At 35.8% G+C, this 20,122-nt stretch overlaps 2 protein-coding genes across 2 annotated transcripts; one reads left to right on the forward strand and one right to left on the reverse strand.

The window, feature by feature from the left end:
• Positions 1 to 439: 439 nt before the first annotated feature.
• On the reverse strand, positions 440 to 2,161 carry htr1aa (5-hydroxytryptamine (serotonin) receptor 1A a). Its single transcript, XM_056464351.1, has one exon. It carries the CDS (start codon positions 2,090 to 2,092, stop codon positions 896 to 898), a length of 1,197 nt encoding a protein of 398 aa, XP_056320326.1. The 5' UTR covers positions 2,093 to 2,161; the 3' UTR covers positions 440 to 895.
• Positions 2,162 to 4,699: 2,538 nt separating this feature from the next.
• Positions 4,700 to 19,368, forward strand: rnf180a (ring finger protein 180a). The gene is given in 9 exon segments (XM_056464320.1): positions 4,700 to 4,769; positions 4,848 to 4,931; positions 5,026 to 5,286; positions 7,408 to 7,637; positions 9,538 to 9,567; positions 14,281 to 14,488; positions 17,125 to 17,148; positions 17,151 to 17,249; positions 19,166 to 19,368. Coding segments are annotated over 9 exon segments (1,209 nt in total).
• The last annotated feature ends 754 nt before the right edge of the window (positions 19,369 to 20,122 follow it).

Here is a 20,122-nt window from a genome sequence, read left to right on the forward strand (position 1 = left end):
TTGCAAGCTGTAAAAAAGGATGGATAATTAACACCTGAGGGAAAAATATCCTTATCAATGGTTCTAACAATGTTGTTTCTTGTTTTAGTTCTGATATGGACTATTTTTTATTTGTAAAACTTTGTTGTCATTGCCCTTAGAGTGAACAGGTCTCACATTGCTTCACAGCCTAACTACCTATATGTGAATTTAATGTCCACATTCATATGCATCTTCTCAGTAGATTCTTTATATGACAAATGTAAAGGAAGCGTAATGCCAGCTGCACTGTACTCCTTTGGATGTCTATTTCTGTACACCTAAAAAGTATATCTTTTAGCATGTACATTTCACTTCAAACCTCATTAAAGAGCCCACGCAATGGGAATTAAAGTTCCCACCCCAAATCCAATGATTCAGTCCATTTTTGTGATCTAGATTCATCTTTTATTTCAAGGTATTCCAGTCAGTCCATGTCATATAAGAAATCTCTGCTGAAAATAAATAGAAATGACGATAAATGATTTCACATTACATTTTCTCTACATAGATTATCTGCTGGACTTCTGTCTTTGTGTGCTTACAATCCCACCACAAGCTCCTTGCTCGGAGAAAGGTGCCTTTCATCCTGTACAGTAAAACAAAATCATTTTTTGTTTAAGGGCTTTATTGTTGAATGCACGAACGCAGCTGGTCTGAGAGTCCTGGTCTAATCTGAATCCACCCAATGGTATATGCACATTGTTATGTGATGGAAGCAGATAAACTTCACAGATAAACAAAGACACAAGGACAGAGCGCTACCTCCTCTTGTGCTGTACTGTCCTGCTCTGCTCTGCTCTGGGTCCCATTATTGTTAATGCCTTTAGAGCAATCTTTAACAATCAATATCTGCACATCCGCTGATTGGCTTCGTTCACTGTCTAATACATTTGCATTTCAAGATCTTCTTAAATGCGTTCTGAAAGTCTTTATTGAAGTACGCATATATGACAGGATTCAAAAGTGAGTTGGAGTATCCGAGCCAGTTTATGACAGCGCCCAACCATTCGGGCATAAAACAGTCCTGACAAAAAGGCAAAACAAGCGCCACGATGAAGAAGGGCAGCCAGCAGAAAATAAACGTGCCCATAATGATTCCCAGAGTCTTGACTGTTTTGCGCTCTCTGGCCAGAGCCACTTTGCGCTTCGCTTCCGTGCTTTTCTCATTTCGGTTCTCAAAACACGGCTGAGGGTTGTTAGGCAGGCTCAGGTGGTTTTTGGAGATGCTTTGAACTTCTGTAATCTCGAACGACTCTCCGTCGTCCGAGTTTTTCAGCGCGCCGTTTGCGCATGGCTCCACGCTTCGCCTCCAAGTTTTGCCCACCTCTCCGTTCGCTTTCCTCGGGAAGAGCGCTGGAGACACCGCCAAGCATTTATCCGCGACTTTCGCCTTCTCCGTTTTCTTCACCGTTTTCCTTATGCGAAACCTCGCCGCTCGGAATATCCGCCCGTATAGGACCAGCATGAGGATGAGGGGGATGTAGAACGCCCCGAAAGTTGAGTAGATGGTGTACCCGTGGTCCTGACTGATTGTGCACGCGTCGGGATCTGCCCGGTCCTCCGGTTTCCTCCAACCCAACATGGGCGGAATGGAAATGGAAAATCCTATTAGCCAAGTCAGGCTGATCAAGATAGCCGCTCGTCTGGGCGTCCTTTTATTCACGTAGTCTATGGGATCGGTGATGGCCCAGTACCTATCCAAAGCGATTGCGCACAGGTGCAGGATAGAAGAGGTGCAGCACAGCACGTCTAGAGAGATGAAAATATCGCACATCTCCTGTCCCAAAGTCCATTTGTTCAACACCTGATACAGGGCTGCCATGGGGAGCACCAGCACCGACACCATAAGGTCTGTAACGGCCAGGGAGCCGATGAGATAGTTGGCCACATTCTGAAGCGATCTCTCCAAGGCGATGGCTGCGATGACACACGCGTTTCCCAAAATGGCAAACAGAATTAACGCGGCCAGGAAAAGCGAGCCGATGATTTGGTAACTCAGAGCAACTTCGCTGACACTCGTCGCGTTTCCGCTCCAATCTTGGCTTTCTGTGGTGTTGTTGTAGCTCTCCATGGTGAGTCAGAAGCAGCTCCTCGCGCCGGTCACCTCGCTGCTCTGAAGACGCATGGCGGGCTCCGGGCTCAGGAAGTGCCGCGCGCTCGAACCGCGATCATTGGCGCTCAGTGACGAAGTCAATTCATTTATACGAGTCGTGCTAAGTGCGTCAGAGATGGCAGAGAGAGGCGCGCGCACTTTGCAGAGAAGCCGTGCAAGCTTTAAAACAGACAGGACAAAGTTGTCCTTTTGAATAATGAGCTGTTCTGGCACAGTATGTTTTCAGATGTTCAGCATTTGCTGTTAAGGATGTTGCGCACATAGATTCAGCTACGTGATTGTATCTGTTCAATTGTTTCAGGTTGCCTGTTTTGCTGACAAAGGCACATTGCCAACAAATGTTATTTGAAAATCGATTTCCCCCCTCTTCAGCCCTCCAGAACTTTTTTTTCTTGGTTGCAGTAATACACATTTTTTTTTAAATCTCATTACTGGAAAAAAAAGCGACTTAAAAACTTACACTGAAGATGAAATTGAAGTAGAAACAAATTTAATTCAGAAATTACACTATTAATAAAGAACAGTAATAGAAAGTAACAAATTAAATGTGGATTCTTTAAAAGGGAAATACAGACAGATAATCAAATGTCTTGTGAGATGTACTTTAATAATATTTGTTTCCTTTAACACTTCGAAAAGCATATGTTAAACCGTAGAAAGACTACTGACTGTTTATAAGTAGAGCTGTTGGAATTAAAGAAGAATGAAAATATGATGAAAAAAATACTTTACATAGCATACCATTCGTGTTGTGAATAATTACAATGTATTAAATAGTTGATAATTCAAGTAATTTCTTTACATTTGCCTGAAATAACCTACAACAAACCAACATATACTGTACACCACAAAGTCTTTTACATTGAACTTTCAAATTTCAAATACGAACAATACACTGTGCAATAATAGGCTACACCAAATGAATGTAAAAAATGGCGTATTTATTGTTTGCAATAAATCATTTCTTATTATGCTGACCATAAAATTGAGGCAGGTGATTTGATATTATGAAAATCATAAATTCTCTAATTTTAGAATATTTAAATATGATTATAATATATGTGAAAAAATATGATATTAATGTGATTTTATAATATAAATATTATTTATAATATATTTGTTTATTTCAATTATGTATAATACATTTGAACATAAAGGGCTGTAATAAATGAATATACATAAATAATGTATTCATCGTTAGTAATAATGCATTCATTATTATATGCTGACTATGAAACTGAGGCGAGTGATTTACCATATCTTGGTATGTTATTCTAAATTCCATAAACATCTCTAAGATTATTAGATTTATGGTAATATTGTACACGCTATGACTCCTGTTGTAGCACTGCATCAGTGTGATAGGCTTTCAGCACCGCGGACAGCTCCCCGTTCCCCAGAAAGGAAATCTGCTGCCATCTGCTGAAAACATGGCAGAAAGATGAAACAACACATGACTGCACGAATTCTTGGTAACAAACGATTCAGATAACACTTAACATCATGTAGCATAACCTCTCTTACCTTATTTAATGCCGAGAAAGGCTGGAATATTAATAACAATAATGCATTTACAAAACCAACAACATTCACAATTGAACAACACATAAAAGCGTATCGTGGCATCTTTCGTTATTAATATTAGCAAACATTCCATTGTGTAATGCATAACTTATACATTATGCAGTGTCTTTCATCTTATATATCCTTATGGAAAGAGGAGGAATATGAAGAGAGAGAGAGTAAAAAACGTTGACTGCAGGTCAAGAAAAGGCTGCATGTTCAAGAGCTGCACGGTGCAATTAAAGAGACATTAGCATTGAACCCTTGGAGGACAGAAGTCCCGAAGGATTTTAGGGTCTGCAGTAAGGGTACTACAGACTAATACTGTGTGTATAACTTGGCAACTTGCACTTGTAATTATAACTAAACTTTTTAAAGCTGGCATGAACAATTGTGAACAACTAGTTCTATGATATAATATAATAAATTAAACCATTATTAAAAATTTATATAAAATAGAATTTTGAAATATTATATTATCCATTGTGGTGTACATTAAATAAAAATATTGTAATTTAATATTAAATAGATTTAAAATACATTTTAAGATATTATATTATATAAGAGTCCCAGTTGTGCCATGGGACATTTCAGTGTGGAGTTTGCTTGTTCTCTCTGTTCGCATGGGTTTCTTCCAGCTGCTCCGGTTTCCCCTCACACACCAAAGACGTGGTACAGGTAAATTGGGTAAACAAATCTGGCCATTGTGAATGAGAGTGTGCAAGAATGAAAGAATGTTTCCAGTTCTGGGTTGTGACTGGAAGCTACATAAAACACATTTAAGAGTAATTGGTGGTTCATTCCACTGTGGTGACCCCTGATAAATCAGGGACTAAGCCGAAAGATAATGAGTTAGAAATAATAATATTTTTATCATATATTTAAAACATTTATTTTTATGTATTTTTATATATTTTATACTAAATTACTCCATTTATTAAATTAAATTTGCGTAAAGTACTATAACTATAACTATGAACTGCCCAATTCATTTTAGTCCTCATGACCATCATTGTCCCGTATGCTGCTGATTGTTCGGTCAGAAAAGAGCTGACGGCGTCTGCTGAAAAAGGTTGCTCTCGTTATTTCACCTAAATTTTGCCACCCTTATAACACAATGGAAGCATTGTGTCTTGTTTGAGTTCTATAGGCCCAGAGACAATCGGCTCGCTGAACGGCCACTATTTAGGGGGCTTTACCTTTGTCAACAGTGCCGAATGCCTCAGAGGGGCCAGTATGTTCCTGCTCACCTCTTCAACAATGAACTCTAATGTTCGCTGGCCCGCAGTGGTGCTGGGGGTGAAAGAGTTTGGGATGTCTGATCTCAGATATGGCCTCACATGAAGGAGAAGAGAGCGGGAGAACGGCAGAGGCCCTGTGCCTGGAGATCCGGCCCCTGCAGAGGGCTACACTCGGGGTCAGACTAGCCCACAGAAAGACTTTCAGTCTGGACTACACGGACACCCATCGTCAGGCAGACTGTGAGCTCTGGGATGGACATACACTGAGGTCTAGAACCAATCAGCAGGCCTCTGATTCCCCATGCCCTCCCGTGATGCTTTCCAGGAGGTCTGGTGTTATTGGTAGAGGTGGGTAGTAAGGCATTACATTTACTAGAGTAAGTATTCTTTAAGTGCACTTTAAGTGTATTTTTAACTTTACTGAAACTCCAGTATTCCTCTGTTCCATGTGGAATAATAATAAACAGATTTTAAAGGAATAGTTCACCCAAAAAAGAACATTTACTCATTATTTACTCCTCTTCAAGTGGTTCCAAACTTTTAGTAGTTTCTTTCTTCTGTTGAAGGTAAGCAAAAGAAGACATTCTGAAAAAAATAGTTACAGGTTTTCAGCTTTCCTGAAAATACTGTCTTGTTTTGTGTTCAACAGAAGACAGAAAGTCAAAAAGGTTTAGAGCAAGTAAAAGGTGAGTAAATGATGACAGAGTTTTATTTTTGGGTAAACTATACCTTTAACAACTAGTCTCATGAGATTTCTTTTTTGTTTTTGTAATTGTTTTTTTGTCGCTCAGCCGTCCTTTCAGACATTTTGATGAAGCAACACACATACTGTTTTTCATTTAGGACTATATGTAACTGCTTAATACAGCACATTACAGTATGTGGATGTGTAAGAATAAAGTGGAACATGAGCCTATAATTTTAAAACGTGAATAAGATGGCTCTGTGCGTTCCTAACTGAGATTTCATTGAAAATGACAGGTTCTGTGATGACAATGTTTCCATCACATGACTGAAATAAATATACAGTATACACTCACCAGCCACTTTATTAGGTGCTCGTTAACACAAATTTTTAAGGAGCCAATCACATAGCAACTCAATGCATGTAGACATGGTCAAGATGATCTGCTGCAGTTCTAACCGAGCATCAGAATGAGGAAGAAAGGTGATTTAAGTGACTTTGAACATGGCATGGTTGTTGGTGCCAGAAGGGCTGATCAGAGTATTTCAGAAACTGCTGATCTACTGGGATTTTCATGCACAACCATCTCAAGGGTTTACAGAGAATGGTCCGAAAAAGAGAAAATATCCAGTGAGCGGCAGTTCTGTTGGCACAAATGCCTTGTTGGTGCCAGAGGTCAAAGGAGAATGACCAGACTGGTTCGAGCTGATAGAAAGGCAACAGTAACTCAAATAACCACTCATTACAATCGAGTGATGCAGAAGAGCATCTCTGAACACACAACATGTAGGACATGCGGATGGGCTACAGCAGCAGAAGACCACACCGGGTGCCACTCCTGTCAGCTAAGATCAAGAATCTGAGGCTACAATTCGCACAAGCTCACCCAAATTGGAAAATAGAGATTGGAATAACGTTGCCTGGTCTCATGAGTCTCAATTTCTTATGCGACATGGTAAGGTCAGAATATTGCATCAACAACATGAAAGCATGGATCTCCTGTTTTGTATCAACAGTTCAGGCTGCTGCTGGTGGTGTAATGGTGTGGAGGATATTATTTCTTGGCACACTTTGGGCCCATTGTACCAATTGAGCATCGTTGTCAACGCCACAGCCTACCAGAGCATTGTTGCTGACCATGTCCATCCCTTTATGACCACAGTGTACCCATCGTCTGATGGCTACTTCCAGCAGGATAACGCGCCATGTCAAAAACGCGAATCATCTCAGACTGGTTTCTTGAACATGACAATGAGTTCACTGTACTCAAATGGCCTCCACAGTCACCAGGTCTCAATCCAATAGAGCACCTTTGGGATGTGGTGGAATGGGAGATTCACATCATGGATGTGCAGCGGACAAATCTGCAACAACTGCGTCATGCTATCTTGTCAATACGGACCAAAATCTCAGAGGAATGTTTTCAGCACCTTGTTTAATCTATGCTACAAAGGATTAGGGTAGTTCTGCAGGCAAAAGGGTGTCCAACCCGGTACTAGTAAGGTGTACCTAATAAAGTGGCCAGTGAGTGTACACTGTATATTTAACCTACATTTTATATTATTTAAACTGAGCACACAGACTTTCAATGAGATGTGTGATGTGACTAAAAATCAGGGCTTTCTCTTCATTTCACTAAAACAGAAGTAACTTCGTAAATTGTCAGCTCAGCAGTCTTCTCATTGGACACTTTATTACTCTAACTCAGTTATTAAAGTTATTACATTTACTGTTTCTTGAGTAGTTTTATTTTTGTCTAATCTCCCCACTTCTGGTGATTGGAGGCTCTGGCGAGGATCAGGAATTGAGCCGCAGAGCTCATCTGATATCTCTCAGCAGCTCTGAGGAGGAACTGGAGGCTGATGGAGCTCCAGCAGGGCTCAACGGGGCTTCATCCCAGCTCACCATCTCTCCCACGGGGGAACGACATCTGAGTAAGATAGAAAGAAGGAGGATGAGGAGCCTGAGGAGGAGACAGAGAAGGAGAGAGCGTTGCCGACTAGAGAATCTGCAGGTGAAGCACGAACACTGTCAAACATACCGTATACTGTATAAACACCGTCTGAGCAGCTGGAAGTTCAGGCATGACAATAGCCAGGGTTATGGAGTTAAGTATTGTACAGTAATAATGACTACAAATGTGCTATATACAGTACAGTATACAGCGGGCAACATAAGCATTAAATGCTATAACCATTACTCGCTGAAAACAGATTTCTGAAGGTTCTGTTGACTTATTATAATTATAATTATATAATATTTACATATATATATAATTATATATATACATTATACAAATACAACTAAACTAATTAGTTTAGAAATTAAATAATATGAAATAAAATGGAATGACATCGGGAGAAAAGTATTGAACACATGAAGAAAGAGAGTTGTAAAAAGGCATGGACAGCCCAGACAGCAGCCGCAATCTCGCAGTAGTAGAAAGTAACCTTCCCCCTTGTCAGTGTAAATCAGTGGTTCTCAATATCGGTCCACAGGGACCCCCGCCCTGCACATTTTGTATGTCTTTTTTTATTTGACACACAAGGATCAGTTCATGGATCTTACTGAGGATCTGTATCAGATGTTTTACGTAAGGAAGACATGCAAAATGTGCAGGGTGGGGAGTAGAATTGGAAACCGCTGTTGTAAATGAATATTTGCTACTTCAGTCCAAACAGCTACATTACCAGGATGATGAAGATGAAACCAGTCATCATTTCAACAAGACAATGATCCCAAACATAGCCAAGAAACTCTCAACTTGTTTCAGAAAAGAAAATACAATAGAAAATAAGAACTAAAGATCAGAGATGCAAAAAACTGTCAAGATATTTAAACTGTTGAAGTCTGAGAAAAAATAACGCCTAAGCAATGCATGAGAGTCCATCCTCCATACAATGACTTGTGTCATTTATTACACATAACAGTTTTGTATGAATTAATTGTTTTGTTTTGTTTTGTTTTGTTTTGTTTTGTTTTGTTTTGTTTGTTTTGTTTGTGTTTGTTTTGTTTTGTTTTGTTTTGTTTTGTTTTGTTTTGTTTGTTTCGTTTACCAAAATCTGGGTCAATTTCATGTCAACAACTTCTTTAGAAATATATTACCAGGAACAATCCTGCATAGCCAATATTCAGTACACTGTAAAAATGATATGACAAACAATCACGACAGCAAATGTTTTTTTATGTTACTTCAGCTTATTTAATAAGTTAATAAGTTTAACTTAATATTTTAGTCAGTTTAACTAATGTAAATTGAGATGACTAGAAATTTTTGATTGATTCAGTTACAAAAACTAAAGCAGAAAGATTTTTTTTATTGTGTAGAAGCGTATTTACACACTGAAAAACATTATTGATAGCATTTACTAATTTCTTAAGGTAAGTGGTTGCAAATAATTTATTTGAGCTGAGTTTAAACAAACAAATTAAAAGTATAGTAATGTTCACCTTAATTTGTTTGTTTAAATTCCACAATTTGCAATTAATCATTTTTTTAGTGCATGCCGTCTGTCTGAATTTTGTGAATTGTTTATTCCCCAGGGTCCAGTGAAAAGTCAAAACAATTACATCTAACAACTGTCCTGTAATCGATTTTTCTTAATGTGTTTTTTTTTTTTGTTAGATGTACGTTTGATGTCCTTTTGACATCAATGTAATTAACATCCATTGTAGGAATACAAAATCCTGTACAAATTTGTCATTTGAAAATGAAGCTTTCAAATGAATAATATTTTTCAGCAGCACCTTACAACGTTGTATAATTGGTTAATGTTAGCTAATGCATTTACTAACATGAACCATAACTGAACAATACATTTATTACAGTATTTGTTCACGTTAGTTAACGTTAGTTAATGAAAATACAGTTGTTCATTGTTAACTCAGTGAATTAACTAATGCTACCAAGCAAGAATTTGAATGTTAATAATGCATTAGTAAACGTTGAACTATAATAAATAAATGCTGTACAAATATTCATAATTAGTTCATTTTAGTAAATACATTACCTAACATTAACTAATGAAACATTATTGTAAAGTATGACCCATATATATTATATAATATAACATATATTATAATGCTTTGTTTCATTATTTTGGTGGTGAAAAGGGTATCAAAGTGTGGATGTCACATATACGTAAACGTTTTGATATCAAATAAATTTGCGTTTTTTGATGTCATGCTTGATGTTAACTTGATGTTGATTTGACATTAATTTGGAAAATTCTAGTTGATCCTGAAGTCACTTTGTATGGGAAGTTGCGAGACTAGTGATTTGATGAGAGGTGATGTCATAAAAATTGTTGACCTTTATTGAAAGAAGTGAAGTTGCAAGTTTTGAATGTTTATATTTTCTGAATGCAAATGTTGTCTATTTTGGAGAACACTAGCTTATTGATAACCTTAAGACTAACATGCTGATGGTAGCTTTTACTTTCAGGGGACCTTTAAGTATTAAATACCGACATGATGCTTATAATAACTAGATCTGGCAACATGGTGGAGCAGATCCCTCTAGTCTAGAGCACATAGCATGAGTCTCACAGCTGCTAAAAGTCAGAGATAAATATACTCAGCAACATGATTTTACCTTAGTTGACTGAACCTTGGTTGACCATTGTGTCTGATTTCAGGAGCAGCTCAAAGTGTGTTTCTTACAGTATTTTGATTAGTGTCGGATGAAAAGATTTCTGTCAGATTAACTTTAGCTGCTTTTTTTGAGACGTCTGAACGCTGTTGACATTGAGATTAATACATGGGCAGTTTAAAAACAGTTCTATATACGTATATGTTTTTGTTTTGTTTTTTGTTTTTTGTCTTTTAGTATGCTTAAATATGTCTTTTAGTTTGTTAGTTAGTTAGCTTGTCAGTACCAACTTTGGTAATCATACCAGTACAGATTATAGTTATTTAAAATTGTTTCGTTTGCACTGCCCCATAGCAGAAAACATTCACAAAAAATATTGAAATATTGAACACAGAAATGTGTACATGTGTTGCTAAATTCTTAAAATACTAGTTCATATTAACAGGGGGTTATGTTTGTGAAGTTATTTTCGATTGTATATGAATCTTTTGATATGTGCAGAATTATCATCCAAGAAGAGATTAGAGTGAACAAATAGATTTGATTGCAGATTAATAATAATAATAAATAATATATTAGAAATTGTGTATTATTGTTATTGCTAGACAGACTTTATTCATTATACTTAATACAATAAAATGTATAATTCATGTTAAGTTTTATTTACTATTATATATTTATAATATATAAAAAACGTTATGTTATACTTACATTTCTCAAATAAATTCATAACTTCATTCTTCTCTCTCTCTCTCTCTCTCTCTCTCTCTCTCTCTCTCTCTCTCTCTCTCTCTCTCTCTCTCTCTCTCTCTCGCTCTCTCTCTCTCTCTCTATTAAAATACAATACAATACAAAAACAATACAAAACAAAGCCAGCAGATCATTCTTAGATCATTAACCCAAAATGAATAATTTTCCAGCAGAGGGCACCTTTTAACAGTCAACAGGTCCTGCATTTGAGATTCTCAGTTCAATGCAGTAAACTCATTTACCGGCAGTAACTCACTGCATCGCTGGTGAAAGGACATAAAATATTTAAATTCTACTAAAATGTAATTGTATCTCTGATCTTGATTAATGCACAACAAATTACAAACCATAAATGTCTGCTCCTAGAAAGCACTGGCCTTTCAGTATAACTGAAGTATATCAATATATTTTTAATATATATATATTATATTCAATATTATAAGGTGTATATAATTTTTGCAATTATTCAATTTTGACAAATAATAATGAGAAATGTTTTATTTATGGAAAGTAGATGTGGTAAACATTTGCCATTATTATTTGTCAACAAAAATTCCAGTTAAAAACCTTTATTTATCTTGATGGATTTATTTATTTATTGTTGATAGATTTGCATTACTTGATTACAGTTGTTTTTATCGGTTTATTTATTATTTATTTATTTATTTAGTTAGTTAGTTAGTTAGTTAGTTAGTATGTCCAATTTATTTTATATGATTTTTTTTATTTATGTTATTTTTTTAACTATTTATTCGATATATGTATTTATTTATTAATGAACAAGTGGATGGATGCATTATTATTATTGCCATTTACAGAGGAATGTTTTGTGGATGTTGTTGCTGAGTTGCCAGATGGATTGTGGAGTCTTGGTGATAATGCGATGTGTATTTGGTGATAATGACACACCTAGGGAAGTCGACTCATGCTCTCTGGAGCTCTTTATGACTGGAAGGGTCCCAAAGGAGACTGATCACACTTGTCAGTCTGTAACAATCCAAAACAAGAGCAATCAAAGCAAGAGTTTTAAACAGACCGTTCCCTCAGTACTGAACACACAGTTAAAGTCAGAATTATTAGCCCCCCTTTGATTTTTTTTTTCTTTTTTAAATATGTCCAAATTAATGTTTAACAGAGCACGGAAATTTTCACAGTATATCTGATGATATCTTTTTCTTCTGGAGAAAGTCTTATTTGTTTATTTCAGCTAGAAAAAAGCTTAATTTTTAAAAAACATTTAAGGTCAAATTATTAGTCCTTTAAACAATTTTACCCCGATAGTCTACAGAACAAACCATCATCATACAATAACTTGCCTAATTGCCTAACCTGCCTAGTTAACCTAATTAACCTAGTTAAGTCTTTAAATGTCACGTTAAGCTGTATAGAAGTGTCTTGAAAATATCTAGTAAAATATAATTTACTGTCATCATGGTAAAGATAAAAGAAATCAGTTATTAGAAATGAGTTATTAAAACTATTATTTAGAAATGTGTTGAAAAAATCTTCTCTCCGTTAAACAGAAGTTGGGGAAAAAAAACAGGGGGGGCTAATAATTCAGGGGGGCTAATAATTCTGACTTCAACTATACAAACACTCACCCTCAAATGATTTCAAAGCTTAAAGTTTCTTTCTTCTGTTGAACACAAAAGAGGATATTTTGAAGAATGTTAGAAACCAGCAGTCATTGGTTAGTTAGTAGTCACTAGTAATTATTAAAACAGGAAAGAAACTCAAACAGGTCTTGGCAAGTAATACTTTTACTTTAGTAAAAATACTAAAGCTTGAGTAAAGTTCCTGCAACACTGATAGAATGTAATCTTTGCATGTGTTTGAAAACGTAGCATTCTGTAGTGCATTTTATTATTGTTTAAGCCCCTTTGGAGATTTGTCATCATAGACATTCTCATCTTCTCATCATACATTCTAAACACTCATTGTGTTGCACATGTTGGCTGCATTTATAAAGCATCTGTCTTGAAGTTGTTCTGCCTGAATTTTCATGATTTAATTGGATGGGATTCACAAGACTGATTATTCTACTTAGCCAATAACTGTAGACAAGACAAAAAAAAAGCCCAACATAGGCTCATTCTGAAAACGTAGCCCTATATACATTTCTGGACATGACGAATGATGTAGCCAGAAGTACATATGGCTGCATTTCATCTTTGAAGTGAACGATACGGGGCGCTCCTTTTTGCGCTTACCAGCTGACCACTTACCACCTTATGGATGGTTAACAATGGGAAATAGTTTCCCATTGTTAACAGTTTGTCTAGTTAGCTCGCCATGTACGTCGGCAGACTTGAGATGCAGAGAGGAGTTGACCATGACAATAAGGTTTGAGTCCAGCAAATAATGGTTCCAGAAAGCAGGTAAGAAAAGCAAAAAATAAAATAAACAAGTAAATAATAGGGTGAGAATGTGGTAAAAAATCAGGCGCAGGGTTTTCTTTTCCGGATTGCTTTTTAGAACTGTTGGTTGGGTTTAGGGAAGTGCGTGGGCGGGTCATTCTGTGCTTTTGAAAACACTATTGGTTGGGTTTAGGGAAGGAGGAGGGTGAATGAGTTGATCGGTCAGTCAATCAATCAGTTAGTCAGTCAGTCGACAGTGGCCTCTGGTTGATTTACGTGAGAACAGCAGGTGCGAATGGCACTCGCAAGAGCTATTTGAGATCTCAAAATACGTACACATAGCGAAAAAACAAACACTGCAAAAAACATAGCTCCTGGGACATATTTGGCGCTCTCCAGAATGTGTATGGCGGGTATCAGAATGAGCCTGGGTTGAAATTAACATATAAGCAGGGAGTGCAAGTTGAAGGAAAATAGGGCAGAACAAGTAATGATGTAACAAAAATGTAATCAAGTAAAATAAAAGTACAAATTAATAAAACTACTAGTACTTAGTAATGTAAAATCCCTGAGAAAACATAAACTACTGAATTACAGTAACCTGAGCATTTGTAAGTTGTTGCTTTACACCACTGTACATAATAAAATATCCAACTCATTGAGTTCTAGTAAAATAATGTTTTGTACAGTCCTCTGTTGCAAAAAACTGTTTAAATAAAACCAGGTTCAAATCAGGACATTATACCATGTTTTTAGGCATATAAAAACAGTAATCATCTGCGTGGGTATTTTACCTGCTGGTGGTTTTCACTATGCTGTACAACAACCCCTGGTATTTTTAGTGTTAAAGTACTGTTTACGGAGAAAATAATGGTCAAGTATCAAAGTGAAGCTGATTAGGCTGTTGGTCTGATCTTCTGCTCTCCTCTCTCTCTCCACTGAAGGGCTCTACAGGACAGCCGTCCAGCAGCAGCAGTGAGGATGAGGACGAGCATGAGGGCTTCATCTGTGCTGTGTGTCTGGATGTTTATTTCAGCCCGTACATGTGTCACCCCTGCAGCCACGTCTTCTGTGAGCCCTGCCTGCGGACACTGGCCAAAAACTGCCCCAGCAACACACCTTGCCCACTCTGCAGAACCACCATCACACACGTCTTCTTCCAGAAGGGTCGGTCTCATACAATAATATTACATTAGAAAAATGTTTTCTTTCTTTCTTTCTTTCTTTCTTTCTTTCTTTCTTTCTTTCTTTCTTTCTTTCTTTCTTTCTTTCTTTCTTTCTTTCTTTCTTTCTTTCTTTCTTTCTTTCTAAAAGATGTCAAATAGGCATCTAATAGCGTCTAAACATAGTCAACTTGGCTACACATGACTACACATATAAAATCTGTCTAATCTGTTTATTTGATGACTACTCTAGTTTTAGGCTATTCTTAGACGTCTATTAGATTTTTACTGACAGCCCAAGTTTAGCCTTGTTTTAGCCAAGCTGTTTAAGTTTAGAGTCTATTAGAGTCTGTTACACACAAATTGTTGCTGGTTTCTTTCTTTCTTTCTTTCTTTCTTTTTTTTCTTTCTTCTTTCTTTTTTCTTTCTTTCTTTCTTCTTTCTTTCTTTTTTCTTTCTTTCTTTCTTTCTCTTTCTTTCTTTCTTCTTTCTTTCTTTTTCTTTCTTTCTGTTTCTATCTATCTAACAATCTACAGTACACTATCTATCTATCTATCTATCTATCTATCTATCTATCATACTATCTATCTATCTATCTATCGATCTATCTATCTATCTATCTATCGATCTATCTATCTATCTCTCTATCATCTAATCTATCTATCTATCTACTCTATCTATCTATCTATCTATCTATCTATATTTTGCCTTTTTGTCAAACAATTTTGCATCGATCAATCATTCAGACAATTAAATAATTTAAATATAATAATAATAATGACAGCAATAATTATATTGATAATAACAATAATAATAATAATAATAATAATAATAATATTAATAACAACAACAATAATAACAATAATAATAATAATAATAATAATAATAATAATAATAATAATAATAATAATAATAATAATAATAAAATAATAATAATAATATATATATATTTTTTATTATTATTATTTATTATTATTATTATTAGTAGTAGTAGTAGTATATTAGAAGTAGTATTATGTTTTTTAATGAATTAATTTGCTGTTTTATTGATTGACTGACTGACTGACTGACTCACTGACAAATTATTTTATAATTAACTGTTTTGTTTTAGACAATAACTCAACACTAAAAAAAGAACAGTAGAACAATAGAGCTGTTTACTTTGCAGTCCTAAAACCTACAATTCTACAATTTTGAATAAAACTTTTTGAGAGCTTGTGGTTCACATTACTTGACTTTGACAACAGAAACACACCCAGCAGGCACTTTAATTTGAAAACGACATCAAAAACACAAATTGATTGGATGTATTTTGACTATTTTGATGTCCGAATGACATCAAATTCACATCTAATATTGGAGTCAAAAATCTATTGATTTTTGATGTGTTTTTCATGCAGTGTTAAATGTCAATTTAATGTTGTTTTGACATCATGGTAGTTTACAATTATTGCTGGGAAACAAAACCCATGTAAATTTGGAATTTGAAATAGAAGCTTATATGAACAAAACATTACCCATATTGTAATACTTTTTGTGTCATTAATTTGGTGGTCAAAGGGGCATCAATGTTTAGATGTTAAATATCCGTCAAGGTTTTGACCAAATTGATTAGCATTTTTAACATGTTTTTTTTATAATGCTGAGATGTGAACATTTATATCAGCATGTGTATAAAACCAATAACAGAGGCTAGAGAAATTTAAATGAGATATTCCCACAGAACACCACTTAATATTAGCCTTCTGCATTCTGCAATTACTCTCAAATAGTTTGATAGGATTAACAGAGCCAGAGCAGAAGAACAAACATAAGCTGAGATCTGATGGAGAAAGTTCACAACACTGAATTAAGAAAACCTGAACTTATACACATGAGAGTAAAAGCTTATAAGGATGAATGCAAAAAGATGAGTCAAAAAGACGATTTTGTAATGTACTGTATATATTTATTGGCTGCTGAGTTTTGAATATATGTTTGAGTCTGATAATAGTTTTAGAAGGTAGTGCAGTTAATTGGAATAATTATAATGTGCTTTCGTAAAACATGATGTAATGAAGATATTTAATGAATGAAGCTAATGAGAGCTTCACATTTCACATCCTTCCTGCACATTACAGACCTCTTAAGTGATTGAACAGCATTTTCAGTGGCTTTGGTTCTGGGGATACTTCTTTCCGTTATTTTGCACATAAGGATTTTCAAGATTTTAAATCACACATTTTAAATTTCAGATATAGAGAAAGCATATTTGATGGAGTTTTCCCCAGGAAATAAAATTGTACTCAGCATTTGCACCAGCAAGAGTTTCTTCTTTTGAACATGAAATAAGATATTACATAAAAAGGTTAGTAACCAAACATTTGAGGGTAACCACTAATTATTATTATATATTTTTACATTTTTGCTGACAAAAAGGTAAAACCTAATGGATTGAAGATATATAAATCTGATATATGGCAATATAAGCAACTAACATATTATCATCTTTGGATTTTACATATATAAAACATATATTTCAAGACAGATATGTAAATAAATCCATATAAATTGAGTCAGGGCTTCTGAAAGTAAAGCACATTGGACTGAGCACTCTAATGATTCACAGATTAATAAATTTACACATCCCACTCTCCGCAGAACTGAACCATACAGCTCGTACCTTCTTCCAAAGGAATACCTGTCTCGGAAACAGAATTTCCAGAAAGCGAACTGTGCAAAATGGCCTCTTCCAAGCTGTCGTAAACTCTTTCGGATTTTTGGAGGTAGAATCATGTTCTGTTGCATCGATTACAAATACAGCAGAGATCAAAATTAGAGAACAACTACAATTTCATACATTCTGAGGTCAGGTTTCCTAGCAGTGTTGAAAGAACTGTTTTAAAGCCTATTTCATGAGCTACTGTACACTACCTGACTAATGTCTTGTTACCTATCTAAGTTTTAGGAACAACAAATAATAGCTTGACTTCTAGTTGATCATTTGGTATCAGAAGTGGCTAATATGAAAGGCAAAGGCCTCTAGATTATGTTTATTTTACCAAAATAAAATATGATCATGACTTGATTTTTAATTATTTAATAAGGACAGTAACGTCTGACTTTGCTTAGACAAAAGTCTTGTCACTTAACAGAAATAATTACAGTATAGAATATAAATTAATAAAGTCATCTGGAATGGCAAAGAACGCATCTGCAGAATCCCAGAGTTTATCAAGATTATTGGATTCATCTTCAATGCTCCTCCTTCATCTACCCCAGACATGCGCAAAAATGTAATGTCTGGTGACGAGCTGGCCAATCCTTGAGCACTTGACCATCTTTGCGTTCAGGAACTTTGATGTGGAGGATGAAGTATGAGAAGGAGTGCTATCCTGCTGAAGAATTTGCCCTCACCTGTGGTTTGTAATGTAATGGGCAGCACAAATGCCTTGATACCTCAGGCTGTTGATGTTGCTATCAACTCTGCAGATCTCTCGCATGCCCCCAAACTGAATGTAACCCCAAACCTGACTGATTTCTGTGAGAATCTTGGGTCCATGCGGGTTCCGCAGTATTTGTGACGATTGGGATGCAGTTAGGTTTTATTCTTTGCTCTTACAACTGGGATCGATTACAAGACTTTTATCAGGTAGTGTATATAAAGTCTGGAAAAGGAGCACTAATTTAAATTAGGGAATAATTTCAGTTACTGTTGTTAATCCGGCACCTGGTTTGATTGACTTTGCAAGATTGAGAACTATTCTGAAGTTAATGAAACTCTCTGACAGCAGGTTGTTCAGATGAAGATCAAAGGGACAAGGCTTAAAGTAATCAAAAGAAAATCTAGTCATACCAAATCAGAATATTGCATGTTTGCATTATTACTACCTAACATCCTCAAAAATGCTGAACAAAAAGGTGAGGCTAACCTTTTGCTGAGAAGCATGTTGTGTGGACTGAGAAATGTACTTAAGATAGTGAACTTGATCCCAAATAGGAAATATATTTGTCATCAAACTAAGAAAGACTGAACCCAAAGTGTATGCAGAGATCAGTGAAAGGTGTTATAGAATGTCATGGTTCGGTGATGTATTTTGCAGCAAGAGTTCGGCATCTTATCCAGATTCAATGCGGAGACTTAAACATGTGGCTCCTTTCCTGCATTGATTGCCCAGTCAAATATCAATTTTCAAGCAGGACAATGAACCCCAGTACACAGCAAAATAGATGAAGTAGCTTTCTGAAGCAGAAAACATTGACATAGGGAAATGGCAGCCTAGAGTCCTGATGTAAACCTTATTGAAAATCTCTAAAACAATCATTGATGATAAAGTTATAGCTATGAACAACAGTCAATGAGCTGTGGAAGAGACTGAAGAAGAGCAGATCAAGAACACAGTGAGAAGTATGAGAGACTAGTGATGTCTGAGGGACTAGTTATGTCCTGAGAAAGACTTGTTATCTGTGAGAGACTACTGATGTCCTGAGAAAAACTAATAATGTCCTGTGATTTCACTAGTCTCTCTTGTGACTTAAAATAAAAGACATGTTTACTCCTGTTAGGATAACTTCAAACAGTACTTAGCAGTGGTCTCAACTTCAAAGAATACTGAAGGTTGTTCTTTAATTTTGGTCTTACTTAGTTGGTACACTTAGTTGTCATACTTAAAACTTCTTGTTCTCTTTCTGTGTGTATGAGGCTTTCAAAGGCAGGCAAGTCCAATCGGCAGACGCCAGTTCCCTCACGGCAGCTACCGGCTTGATGCCTTCAACTTTGAGGATGATTCGCATGGCTGGCGATTTGACATGGACATGGTGATCATCTATATATACTCCGTCAACTGGGTCATTGGCTTCATTATCTTCTGCTTCTTCTGCTATTTCTTCTTCCTCTCCTTTTAAAACGAAAGCACAGGAAGCTGTCACAGTATTTCATATCTTTTATGACAATACAGAAGTCTGAACGAAAGGAATTGCGTTCTGCTACTGCTCCTGGATTTACATGAAAAACCACCAATCATGGAGCCAAATGAATTCATATTGTTTCAATGAGAATGATTTTTGTGCAGAATGTATGCAGAATTTTGACTGCTTTGGATGGATAATCACATGAGTGGACTATTCAGTTTACTACAAGATGAATTCACATGCTCTATATTCTGTATGAATACATTGTTACATGGGTCACATTTTATTTTGATGGTCCGTTTGTTCCTTCTCATTAGATTATAAATAGACTGTTAGGTTGGGGTTAGGGTTGAGGTTATGGTTAGGGTTAGTGTAAGTTGATTTTCAAAGTTTCATTTAAATCAGTTGAAACAGTCAGTCAGTTAAATGTCTGTTGAAACAGCAGTATCAGCAGATATTAAGCAGACAGTCTACTAATACTCAAATGGACCATCAAAATAAAGTGTTACCCTTACATGATACAACACTAAAACTAAATACTAAAACCATTTCCAAAGTGCAATTGTCAGGTAAATAAATACACATACAGTCAAACTAATTGAATTATTAAAATTAATTAGTATTAAAATTGATTATTAATTGATTATTAAAACCTGTCTTAATTGTTGTTTTACAGTGTTTCTCAATATGGTATAGTATTTGTCATTATGGTTCTATGCCTGGTCCCGATAATAAATGCTCACATTTA

This window comes from Danio aesculapii, chromosome 8 (genome assembly GCF_903798145.1).
Source record: "Danio aesculapii chromosome 8, fDanAes4.1, whole genome shotgun sequence".
NCBI lineage: Eukaryota > Metazoa > Chordata > Actinopteri > Cypriniformes > Danionidae > Danio > Danio aesculapii.

What these genes read in the sequence shown, in the direction of transcription:
- htr1aa (XM_056464351.1), bottom strand. Translation starts at nt 2,092, where the DNA reads ATGGAGAGCTACAACAACACCACAGAAAGCCAAGATTGGAGCGGAAAC.